Source organism: Hypanus sabinus, chromosome 2 (assembly GCF_030144855.1).
Source record: "Hypanus sabinus isolate sHypSab1 chromosome 2, sHypSab1.hap1, whole genome shotgun sequence".
NCBI classification, from domain to species: Eukaryota; Metazoa; Chordata; class Chondrichthyes; order Myliobatiformes; family Dasyatidae; genus Hypanus; species Hypanus sabinus.
The window spans coordinates 44,406,301-44,419,053 of NC_082707.1; the positions used below are offsets into that span (position 1 = coordinate 44,406,301).

Here is a 12,753-nt window from a genome sequence, read left to right on the forward strand (position 1 = left end):
CCTGAAAAGAAGCGGTTTGCCATTTCTTTGTCCCTCATTACTACCTCTCCAACATCATTTACCAGCGGTCCAATACCCATTCTGGCCTTCCTTTAATTCTTTATATAAGTATCTGAAAAAGACAATGTCTTTTTAAATATTTTTGGTGAGGTTACCTTCATATTTCATCTTTTCTTTCTGCACATTTTTAGTTGCCTTCTAATGGTTTTTAAAAGTTTCCTGATCCTCTAACTTCCCACAAATTTTTGCTCTATTATATGCTGTCACTTTTCCTTTTATGCTGTCTTTGACTTCCCTTGTCAGCCATGGTTGCCTCATCCTCCTTATAGAATACTAGTTCATTTTTTGGGATGTTCCTATCCTGCACCTTCCAAATTGCCCTCAGAAACTCCAGCCATTGCTGTTCTGCTGTCATCTCTGCTAGTGTCCCCTTCCTCCTCCTCTCTCTCATGCCTCTGTAGTTCCCTTCACTCAACTGTAATACTGATAGAACTGACTTTACCTTCTCCTTCTCAAACAGTAGGGCGAATTCTATCACATTATGATCACCACCTAAGATGTGAGTTAGGCATCCGGATGACATGACCTATCCATCGGAATTGGTGTAGCTTTATCGTAGTAAAGATGCTGTTCATGTTAACCTCTTCCAGTATGCTGGTGTTAGTGGGTCTGTCCTTCCAGCTGACTCTCAAAATCTTTTATAAGGTTCTTTGGTGGTGTTCTTCCAGGTACCTAGTGTAGGTGATCCATTTTTCAGCTCTGTACAGTAAAGTAGGAAGGACACCTGCTTCAAAGACCAAAAGCTTTATTTGGACCTGAACATCGTGACCTTCAAAGAGGAAGGGTCTTGGCCCGAAACGTCGACAGTGCTTCTTCCTATAGGTGCTGCCTGGCCTGCTGTGTTCCACCAGCATTTTGTCTGTGTTGCTCTTTATCTTAAACTTGCATAGGCTCCTCTAGCACTATTCAGGGGGTGGTTAATCCCCGAGTTAATGTCTGCTTTTGAGGAGAGAATGCTGCTTAGGTAAGGGAAGTGGTCTACATTTTCATGGGCGAAAGCAGCAACTTCTATGGAGGGCTGGATAAATGGCTGGTTTGCCAGTGGCTGATACAGGACCTGTCTTTTTTTTAAATGTTCTAAACAAGACCTAGGGCTCTATATGCCTTGGCAAAGACATTCATTACACATTAGAGGATTTTTTTAGAGTCTGTTGTGATGGTGTTGTTATCCACATACTGAAGCTTCATGACAGTGGTGGCACTGACTTTGTTCCTGGCCTTGAATCCGCTGAGGCCGAAAAGCCTGCTGTCCATTCTATATCTGATTGGAACCTGTGAGAGAAGTCATGGGAGAGCCTCTCTCTGTGAAAGAGGTCCACGATGCCATCAGGAACCTGAAAAGCAACAAAGCCCCTGGTTCTTACAGGATCCCAGCAGAGATCCTCAAGAAAGGTGAACCAGCACGCCTACAGCACATACAAGCTCTGCTCCTGGAAGTCTAGGAAAATAAACAATTACCCTCAGAGTTCAGGGATGCTCCAACAGTGACCATATACAAAAAGCAAGACAATGCAGACTGTGGCAATTACATAGGTATATCCCTCCTGTCACCAGCAGGCAAAATTCTTGCACGTATCCTTGCCAAACAACTTCTTGCACTATTTGAAGTACTCCCTGAATCACGGTGTGGTTTCTGCCGATCCAGAGGCACCGCAGGCATGATCGTCACAGCACTCCAATTACAGGAAAGAAATGCCATGAACAAAGGCAACCCTTGTACCTGGCTTTCAAAGGGTTGACAACGGCATTTGACACAGTAGACCACCAAGATCTCCGGCGTATACTATCAAGGCATAACTGCCCTGACAAGTACTAATGAAAACTGAGGTTACTGCATGATGGCATGTCAGCCACAGTACACAGCAACAGTGCTGAAGAATCTGAACCCTTCACTGTCAAGACTGGAGTCAAACGGGCCTACATCGTTGCCCCCACCCTATCTGCCATCTTTGTTACTGATGCTCTTCATCTCATTGGCCAGGACCTACCACAGGGAATCCCAGTCGTGAATACTAAACATACAACTCAGGCAGAGGAGCTGAAGGTTGAAGGTTAATTGATTTGGAGCTGTGATGCTTATGGAGAGAACATACAAACCCAGCAGCATTGGGGAATCCGAGCATGGCCTGGACATAAACATCTTCATTACACTCAAGCTGAATATTTTTCGGGTAGCTGAGCTTGGCTGTGGAAATTTGTTGAAGGATGAAATCTCAGTGCCAGGGCAGCAAACTCAAGGAACTGAGCAGGAGAATGTTGAAAATAATAAGTAGAGTACCCATCAGCTATATAATTGGACTGAGCTGCGACTGCAGCTGGCAATAGCACAGTGCTGGTGGGACACTGCACAGAAGGAAAGTGCGTTGATGCCTTTGTATAGTTTAGACCAGACCCAAGCAATCAGTGCCGGCTGGGAGTGAAAACAAGTATTTATCCAAGAGGCAGATGGCATTTGAGCTGTGACTAGCCACACAATGGTGTGCGTAGTGAGGGTAGAGAGGGTAGTGTGTAGTGAGGGCTAAGCACATGTCCTCAAGCCACACCTCCGTTGACTGTCAGAAAGGAGGAGCTGTTATTTCTGATCTGCACAGACTGAGGTCTTCCGGTGAGGAAGTCAAGGATCCAGTTGCAGAGAGAGGTAGAGGCCCAGGGGTTGCAGGATTTGTTGGTTAGTAGGATTGTTTTGAATGCTGAGCTGCAATCAATAAACAGCAGCCTGGCGTAGGTATTACTACTTCTGAGATAATCCAAGGCCGAGCTTGGAGCCAGTGAGATTGCTGTGGTTTTGAAGCAAATGGCAAATTATAGTGGGTATCATCATAAAGACCACAGATCCAAGACCCATTCCTGGTGGCTTCCTTGTTTTTTTTGGTTTAATTCTAAATTTCCTGATATAGGTTCCTAAATCACTTATCAAACATCTTTCTCCTTCCCACTACAAACAAAGGATGTCTTTAGCGTCTGAATTCTTTATGCTGGCATTCTTCACAAAGTCTCCCTGCATATTCTATCCCTCTGCTTCATTCTTTGAAACCCCACTTCTTTGAACAATATTTTAACAAATCACTCTTTGTCTCTACATTTAGTACTTGGTTTATTTGGCTTCTGCATCGGAACATTTTTCTATGGTATAGATGCTTTAAAGCGCATATAGTATTGAACTACATCATGTACATATGAAAATACCAAAGAACTGCTCTTGTTTTTAATTTAATAGCATTTCCGGTATTTTCCAGAAAGATGGGGCAGCTTTTGTGCTTCTGGCCAAGCTTCATATGCTTAGAGTTACTGTAGTCATTTTGACATGAGCATTGAAATACTTTAGCTTCTAGAGAAATATTGCAACAATTGATTGAGGAACTGTTCTGGCTCATTGGCATTTGTATTGATGAACAATGGCAAGCAGACCAGTAGGAATGAAACCATCATGCTAATAATAGCTCCAAACATCCATCACGCATCTCCGCAGCAAAACTGTGCAGCATTAAATGTGATTTCATAAACAAACATCAACCGAGTACAAGGTAGTTTTAGCTTGCAATTCAAACAGAGCACAGACAATCTTTTAGTTGTGTAGAATAACATTTATAATAGTGACATCTCAAAACTGCAGGTTTAGGCTGCAATTAAAACACTACGCATTCCTTAAAACTGCTACAATCCAGATATTGGAATTCACAAAATCCTCACGATGAGTCAACATCTAAGCTTCTTGTTTGCTAACTTTTGGACTAATCATGAATTTTTAATCTGTGGAAGTTTCCTTTATGTCACTTTGTGGTATTAGACAGAACATTAAAAGGAAGGCAGCTGGAGAAATAGGTGACCATATATATGGATGCATGCTTGAAGGTTCTTTAAACATCAAGAATTAAGGATCAACTTGATGCACCATATGCAATTACACATATTAGGAACTCATGGCGTTGTGTTGGTCAGGGTGCAACATGCAAACACAACTTTCAACAATTATAAAGAATAAAGAACAATATAAAGTTAGAGATTAAAGTATAGCTATGAAATAAAATGTGCACAAATGGATAAATACCAGCATGTCTTTGCAGTATAAAAAGCAGTTTAAAGTGTTTACAGTGTAGTGCAATGACAGGGGTAAGAGTGGAGGTGGGGAGCCAACTAGAATGACTGATGCACTTTATATTGATCATTCTAACTTTGTTACAACCCAATAAGCCTAGTCCAAGTGATACATTCGTACAAATATCTACCTGAACAAACCCTCAAGGTTAGGCCAGCACATAACGCTGGTAAACTCTATGCTTGCTGTTCCAAGGTCTTGCTACTTCATTTTACATATCAGATTATTTACCCTCCTCGATATTAAAAAACTTATTTAGAAAACAGTGAGTCATTTGCTATTTGAAAAGCAGATGGATATTTAACAGGCACCTCCAGTTCCTAACTCTATTTTATACAATATCAAATGCTTGCAGGCTGTCAGTACTGACATAATCATTTCAAACACAGTGAATTCTGGTTAACTGGACCATTGGATAATCGGGGCATCAGGTAATTTGGAACAATTCTTAAAGAGGAAACACTAAATTGAGAAAACAGTGGGGATTCTATTCATTTATTTAGGACACTATACCACTTAATTGGGGTAGGAGACTGTTGGTGAACAATTTCTAACTAGTGTGAGTCACATTCACTTGAGTGGCTGTTAAGACACTATACCGTCCTTACAGCGATCGGTTTTAAAATAGCATCAGTTGCGTGTGTTTATGTTCAAAAAGCCGTGATTTTTTTGTCACTGATAGTTGGTGAGAAATAAGCAGAAATTCAGAACTGTTTTGCTCTCTGCGGTATCAAGCATTCAGGCTTGGAGATGCCAGAAATGGCCAGGAGTGAAAATGAAATGACATCACTACTTCAACAAGTTAGGAATTATGAAGGTATCAACAATCATATTGAACACCAGAATCAGGTTTAATATCACCGACTTGTGTTGTGAAATTTGCTGTCTTTGCAGCAGCAGTACAATGCAATACATAATAATAGAAAAATATTTTATATTTATTAAACAATTGGAGCAAAAATTAAAATGAAAAAGTAGTGAGGTAGTATTCATGGGCTGAATGGCAAAGGAGAAGAAGTTGGCTAAATTTGCAACTTTCTGCAGCTTTTATGATCTTGTGCAGTGACTCTTCCATACTAGATAGTGATGCAACCAGTTAGAATGAAATATAAAGTGGAATAAAATTGTTAGAAAGCAGTTTATTAAGAGTTTCTGCATATGTTATTTACTTATGTCAAAAACTATAAATGGCATTGCAATTTCTGAATGGTGTTGATTCAGGAAACTAAAGCCATCAATAAGTGCAGCCACACAATCTCCTACTGTAGAGATAGGCTGTGCAAACAATGTATTTGGATGTAAAATTAAAACCATTCTTTCATTATTTGATTGACTGATGATAATTTCCAACACTTTTCTATCAAGTTGAAATATTATAAAGTTCCTCTCTCCAGAACATAATAAATTTTCTAAGCCATCGTAGGGGCTCCTTAGTTTCATTTGCCCAGACTGTTAAGGGTTAAGTTCGCCGTGTATGTTACGTGTTATGTTGTACATTATTATGTGTTGGGGGCGGGGGGGGTGGGGTTCTGATATATATACAATGTCGTCATTTGTTTGTGGGGTAAAAAGAAAGTACGTTAGAAGTAATTACACTCGTGTTGATTTTTGTCGACATTCCTACACTGGCTGAATCAGTTGTTAGCGAGGAGTAATTGCTGGTAAATTTAATCACTGAAGCAATGCCGTGTCCTTATTAGTAGACTAAATATAGCTTTGTTATTGCTAATTTCTCAGAAATCCATTGGCTCCAAATAAAATTCTTGCAACACTTGTACTGGTGGCAGAAATTCTCAGTGCTAAATAGCTGCTGAGTAGCCTTTCACAAATATTCCAACGTGTAAGGCAGGTAGTAAATAATCTCAACCCAAAGCAATTTTAAAACACCGAAGAGTCAATCATTATGGGAATTCTATTTTGCAGCCAAAACTTGATAAACTGAGAAAGGAATTCTGGAATTGTGAGGTGTGACTAACCAGGGTCTGTTTGGCACACTGCATGCCAATCATACATTTGTGAGTGTTCAGCTGAGCCCTGCTTTAAAGCTCTCAAGTCCCGGTGGAGTCACTGGGACGCCGTCGTGATGGCTTTCTTATTTTTATGAGGTCGAGTGCTCAACCCAGCACGGATGGAAAGCTTGCAAGGGGGCCGGCTGGATTCGAACTCGGGAGCCTTTGCTCCAAAGTCCGGCACTGATGCCGCTATGCTACCAGCCAGCTGTTGATTTCTTTGCTACATCATTACTGGGCATAGCTTTCTGAGTATTGTTTAAGGTATCTTGCATAGCTCAAGGCCAACCAAGACCTCCTAAAGGGAACATCTACTGTGCCTGTAGTAGGTGCTGGAAGTCATTCTGAAAGTGATTATAACACACTGCAAGCAGAACACAATGCTTTACAGAGAAAGCTCCACAGTTTTCGGCCATGGGAGATCTTCGTCCACAAGTTGGAATGATGTTTGTTTGTAGGGGTTTCAGGGTGCTGTCCAGAAACCTAAATCAGATAAATAAAAGGAGAAGACCGCAATGCAACTCCTCCTTCCCTTTTTCCAATGGTCTACTCTCCTCTCCTATCAGATTCCTCCTTCTCCAGTCCTTTATCTTTCCTACTCACCTGGCTTCACCTATCACCCTCTAGCTATCCTCCTCCCTCCTCTCCTCTCCCCTACCCCCCCACTTTTATTCTCACTTCTCCTCCTTCCTTTTCAGTCCTGAAGTAGGATCTTGGATCGAAACATTGACTGTTCATTCATTTTCATAGATGCTGCCTAACCTGCTGAGCTCCTCCAGCATTTGTGTGTGTTGCTATGAATGCAGTGTTTCATTGACCTTGTATATATGCTCATGATTGGTCATGACTTCATCAAATGGCACAGTCCACTCTCTACAGCCAAAACCTCAGACACTGCTCATTGCACTACAACCCACAATGTAGGTCCACCAAGGGAACGACCAAACATTCACACGCCCCAATATGGCTCTACAGATTCACTTATAACGCTAGACTCACATCCATATTTTACCGATTATACATGCCGACAGCTTTTCAACCATGATAGACACATTATCAAAACATAGTAAATCGAAGCAGAAGTCATTCAACTCCACAGCTGGTTGACAAAGGTGATTAAGGATAAATTGGAAAGTAGGGCATAGAAAGCAGCAAGAGCTGGTGGTAGACCAACAGTCTGGAAAGTTTTAAAAATCCAGCGGAGAAAGGCTGAAAATTGAGATTAATGGGGAACTGGAATAGAAGAGAAATTGAGGCCAGGATAGACCAGTCATGATCAGAGTGGATGACAGGACAGGCTCAAGTACCTTACTCCAATGTTCTTGTGTACTACCATTCAATAAAATCAAGGCTGATTATTTCTTTAACCTCAACACCACCTTATTGTATTAAACCAGCATCTTTTGATTCTTTTGTGACGGATTACAAGAGGCAGGAGATTCCGTGCTTGCTAAGCTTTCTAAACACAAGCAGCTGCCACCTGTAAGATCAAAATCAGATGCCAATAAACCTCCAACTAACAGTTTGCTTCGCTTCTGGTCATAAAATGGGAGTCAGTCTTCAGTGCTTAGAATGTAAATAAAAAGCAGAAATCAGCTTGAAGTTAAAAGAGCGTTTGCTGTAGAACAGCTTCACAACAAACTCTGTATAAATGCAGAAGGTCAGTTTGTGAAAAAGCAGATGCTAGTCACTGCACCTGCTTTAATCTTGCTCGAGGTATAGTACAAGACAATGGGTTGTTTTCAGACAAGCTTACTTTAAGTTGCCTAGTTCAGGGAGGCTTGCGGATAATTTAGATGGACATTTAGCACATCATTAACTGTTGTGTTTTTAAGTTGGGAAGTTTATGCACTCAAGGAAGTTAGCTTTACACCATTTACAGCATTAATTGTGAACTGTGAACATTAAGCTGAAGTCTATGTCTCCAAAAGAGGCTTTTAGACCATGTGTTAAAAGGATATCTGAAATGCATGCATCTGAAGTCATCCAAGTGGAGAAGAAAATGGTATAAATGTAAAGAGCAGTTCAATCTTATTAGGAATGGGGTAAGGACCATCAAGGAGTAAGAAGGAAGCATGGAATGAATGAGATCTCATTCCTCCAGCTTTGCTTTCTACAACAGACAACTTGCTCATCTGCAACTCTCTAGGAATTCTTTTTAGTTTAAAGGAACTCTGCCTATGTTTTGGAAGTCATTTATGCTTTGTGCTTAATGCTTTGTGTATAAGAAATGTGTTATGATTTGCAAGTGTTTAAGATATAAATCCTCTGAGAGTTTTAAATGTGTTTTAAGAGTGTTTCTTGAATTCAGATGTGTAACACTAAAAATAAATGAACTGTGTTTTCAACTATTTTCTTGGCTATTAGTATCTTCTCCTTGATAGGGTGAGCCAACCCACCACATAAATAGTAGGTATTGGCAGCTAAACAGTGAAGTAAACTAGTCTTCGAAGATTTGTTAGTTACAGTATAATCTCCTGTTAGCGAGGCTGCTCGCGGCTATTTGCCTCTGATAGGGCTTAAGGTCTTCGTTTGAGTTTAGAAATTTGCCATCAGCAAACTCAATACCATCACATCATTAGCATCCAAATATCTGTCAATTTCTGTCTCAAATGCACTAAACTATGAGTACGGCCTGTCATCATAGTTGATATGGACGAGGTGAGAGAAAGAGCCCATTTCTGTTCTGTGTGGTTCTATGATTCTGACTAAGCCTCCATGCACATTGTGTAATACTCATTAACATTGCTTCTCTTGGCAGACAAGATGTCACACAACTTGTCGCAGCAACAAATCAGCAAGGGCCAGGTCAGCTGCCTCACCTTATCCCACTCCAGAGTGCAGACCATAAATGGAGCATCTAAGAAAGAGCCAACGGCTAGAGGCAAGTCCAAGATCACTGGAAGGTTATAGTACCACTCTTCCTAATCCTCCTTCTCCCCTCCCTTTACTTTAGATGTTCTGATTTTTGTAATTTAAACAAAAGAAAACATGCTAAACAATCTATTTCGAGGATCAGTAGTTACTTGAAAAAACAGGCCCACAATAAATTTAGCCACTTTCTCTTGTTCAATTTGAAAGGATTGGTGTTTAAATCTCATCATTACCCATGCATACATGCAGCTTGACAAAAAAAATGAGGAACATCCAGGAGGATTGATGAAACCTCCAAGAATCAGGAAGAGGCACTGATCCATCCATCCCTGCTTTATGATCCATTCCTGCTCCTGGGCCACTGCCTTTTCAGGTCTGTGTCATCTCCACCCTGCCGTCTGTTTCAGAATAGCCAGAACTTCTGCCCGTCCTTTCCCTTTCAGATCCACACCTGCTTTTTCCCTTTAAAGTCTGACTGAGCCACGCTCCCCGGCCTGAGCTTCAGCCTACCGTTTACCTCCCAGGTCTGCCTACACCGCACCGTGCCATCACCCTTTAACCTCCACTCGGGCTCCCTCCTGCCGGATCTGGATTTGCACTCTGGAGTGTCCTCCCTTCTGGTGCAGCAGGGTGATGAGCAGACTTTGCTCAAAACCCTGCACCTCTTCACTTTTCACAGCCGCCTTGCTCTCCCTGTGGCTAGGTCCAGTATCAGTTAGAGTTAACAGAGCTGAGTATGTCGGAATATTCCAATAGTTCAGTCCCAAAGTTAAAACAAAACTCCTGGACAAAATTGTACCACCACTGGGGAAGAGACATTAAAATTAAACACGATAAATTCTGCAAATTCTAGAAATCCAGAACAACGCACAAAATGGTGGAGGAACCTAACAGGCCAGGTAGCATCCACAGAAATGAATAAACAGTCAATGTTTCGGGCCGAGACCCTTCTTCAGTACTGGAAAGGAAGGGGGAAAGATGTCAGAATATAAAGGCGGGAGAGGGGAAGGAAGATAGTTAGAAGGTGATAGGTGAAGCTAGGTGGTCAGGAAAAGCAAACGGTTGGAACAAAAGGAATCAGATGGGAGAGGAGAGTGGACCATAGCAGAAAGGAAAGGAGGATGATTATAGAGGAGTTATCTTCTAAGCAGTGCAGCAATGATAAGAAGCTGCAGTAGCAATGAGGCACAGTGAATGTAAAATACATTAGCAATAACCTTCACTACTGATAATGTGCCTTTTTCCAGAGATTTATCCATCTCACATGGTGATTGGCTGTCCTGTTACAGAGAGGATATTAGAACTATCAGATTCCTGATTGAAAGGTAACAACCTTTATTGGACAGACTGGGGGAGCTTTGGTATCAAATTTTACTGACTAACTCAACACATACAAGTGCTAGTCAGCCACACTCAACACCAAACCCCTGGGAAAGAGATTTGCAGTGGAACTCTCAACAGTTAGCATCAACTCCGTTTTAATGACAGGATGAAATTGCAGCTTGTTCAGACAGAGCCTATTTGAAACAGCAAACAGGACTTGAGCAGTGCTCACTCCCTAGAGCTACCCACCCCTTTATGCTGGACTAAAAACCTCCTCTTACAGTGTCTACATTGTGTTCAGGAAAACTCCCATGATAGCCTGAATTTTTCTGGCACCATTTGTAAAATGGACAGTAGAGTGCAACCACCCCCTACTCCAATTTCAATTTCTACACAGGAGCAATTTTGTAGCAGTTTTCACAAGAACTTGAGCTTCAGAGTAACAGAAGTAAATCACAAATCAACTGAGGAAGTCTACCTGTATAATCCTTCTTCCACTTTCCATTCCTTCCACTCTTCCATTTCAACACTGCCTAGGTTTAGCTTAAAAGCAGCTATGGATGAAACTGTTGACAAATTTTCTATTGTAGGTGGCTATAGATTTCCACTTTATTTAAAAGGAGTTTGAAATACTCCTAGGATACTCTAAGACCTCAGGACATAAAGACATAGCAGCACAATTAGGCCATTCAGCCCATTAAGTCCATTCCACTATTTCATCATGGCTGATCCCAGATCCTATTCAACCCCATACACCTGCCCTCTCACCGTATCTCTTGATGCCCCACCAATCAGGAATCTATCAACTCCTGCTTTAAATATACCCACGGACTTAGCCTTCACAGCAGTGTGTGGCGCAGCATTCCACAGACTCACCACTCATAGGCTAAAATAAATTCCTCCTTTCCTCTGTTCTGAAAGGTCATCCGAAATTTTGAGGCTGTGCCCTCTAGTTCTGCATATCCCACTAGAAGAAACATCCTCACCACAGCCATCTCATCTAGCTGTTTCAACATTCAGTAGGTGTCAATGAGATTCCACCTCCCCCCCACCCGCATTCTTCTGAACTCAGTGAGTACAGGCCCAAAGCTGCTAAATGCTTCTCATACGTTAACCCCTTCATTCCTGGAATCATCCTCATGAACCTCCTCTGAACTCTCTCCAATGATGACATCATCTTTTCTGAGATATGGGGCCCAAAACTGTTGACATAACTCCAAATGTGGCCAGACTAGTGTCTTATAAAGCCTCAGCATTATCACCTTGTTTTTATATTCTACTCCCCTTGAAATAAATGCCAATGTTGCATTTTCCTTCTTTACCACAGACTCATCCTGTAAATTAACCTTTTGGGAGTCTTGCACGAGGATTCCCAAGTCCATTTGCACCTGATGTTTGAATCTTCTCCCCATTTAGATAACAGTCTGCACTGTTGTTCCTTTCATCAAAACACATTAACATACATTTCCCAACAATGTATTCCATCTGACACTTTTTTGCCCAATCTTCCAATTTGTCTAAGTCCTGCTGCAATCGCATTGCTTCTTCAGCACTACCTACCCATCCATCTATCTTCATATCATCCACAAACTGTGCCACAAAGGGATCAATTCCACTATCGAAATCATTGACAAAGTAGCGATCCCAATGTTGGCCCCAATTTTATTTTAACTGCTTGAATCATTTATTTTGTCAAAAAAAGAAAAAATCCCAGAACGTGACTGGTCGTTTTCAAAGCACTTACCTCTTTACCTAATGGCATTCCACTTCCTAATGCACAAGTTAAGCCAATCACTTTTGCTACAAAAGTTTTGAAGGTGAGGTATTCTTTTAACACCACTCCACGTAGGATCGTCTTCATCTCTGGTATCCCAGAACCTGTGAGAAGAGAACAAGCATTTTGTGTTCAGATAGGACCCAGGAGAATGGTCTGCAATTTAATCAATAATGAATATATTTTAAAAGTAAGAGATTAATGAAACAATGCTTACTACAACAGAAGACTACCATTGATAATGCTGACTTTAAATAGTATTAGTACAAACATTATTGCTTCAGGCCATGAAGGAAGACCAAAAGAATGCAAATCCCATTGCTTGTGAATGAACTACTGTAATGGTTCCCCACAGTGACAAGACATGATGCAGTACATGACAATGCTCACAACATTATTTGATGTTAGTTATTTATCTGCTCCATCTCTTTCCCCCATTTTAGAGTTCAGTCTATTGCAAACAAAACACACAAGAAACCCAAAACGTGCAGATTAGAGGAGGAGAAATGCAACATTGGCATTACCGTACCCCCCCCCCCCCCACACCACCACCATCACCATACCATCACCACCATGGAAAATGTGTAACACCGAGATTTGCGACAAATGTTTAAAAC

At 41.3% G+C, this 12,753-nt stretch overlaps 1 protein-coding gene across 2 annotated transcripts in view; it reads right to left on the bottom strand.

Moving 5' to 3' along the window:
* The window catches only part of LOC132378331 (chloride channel protein 2-like), a 506,358-nt gene that overhangs the window by 246,684 nt on the left and 246,921 nt on the right, over positions 1-12,753 (bottom strand). For both annotated transcript variants that reach the window (XM_059945154.1, XM_059945148.1), the window contains exon 5: positions 12,107-12,240. In XM_059945154.1, coding sequence (XP_059801137.1) covers positions 12,107-12,240 — 134 coding nt within the window. The remainder of the gene's footprint in view (positions 1-12,106; positions 12,241-12,753) is intronic.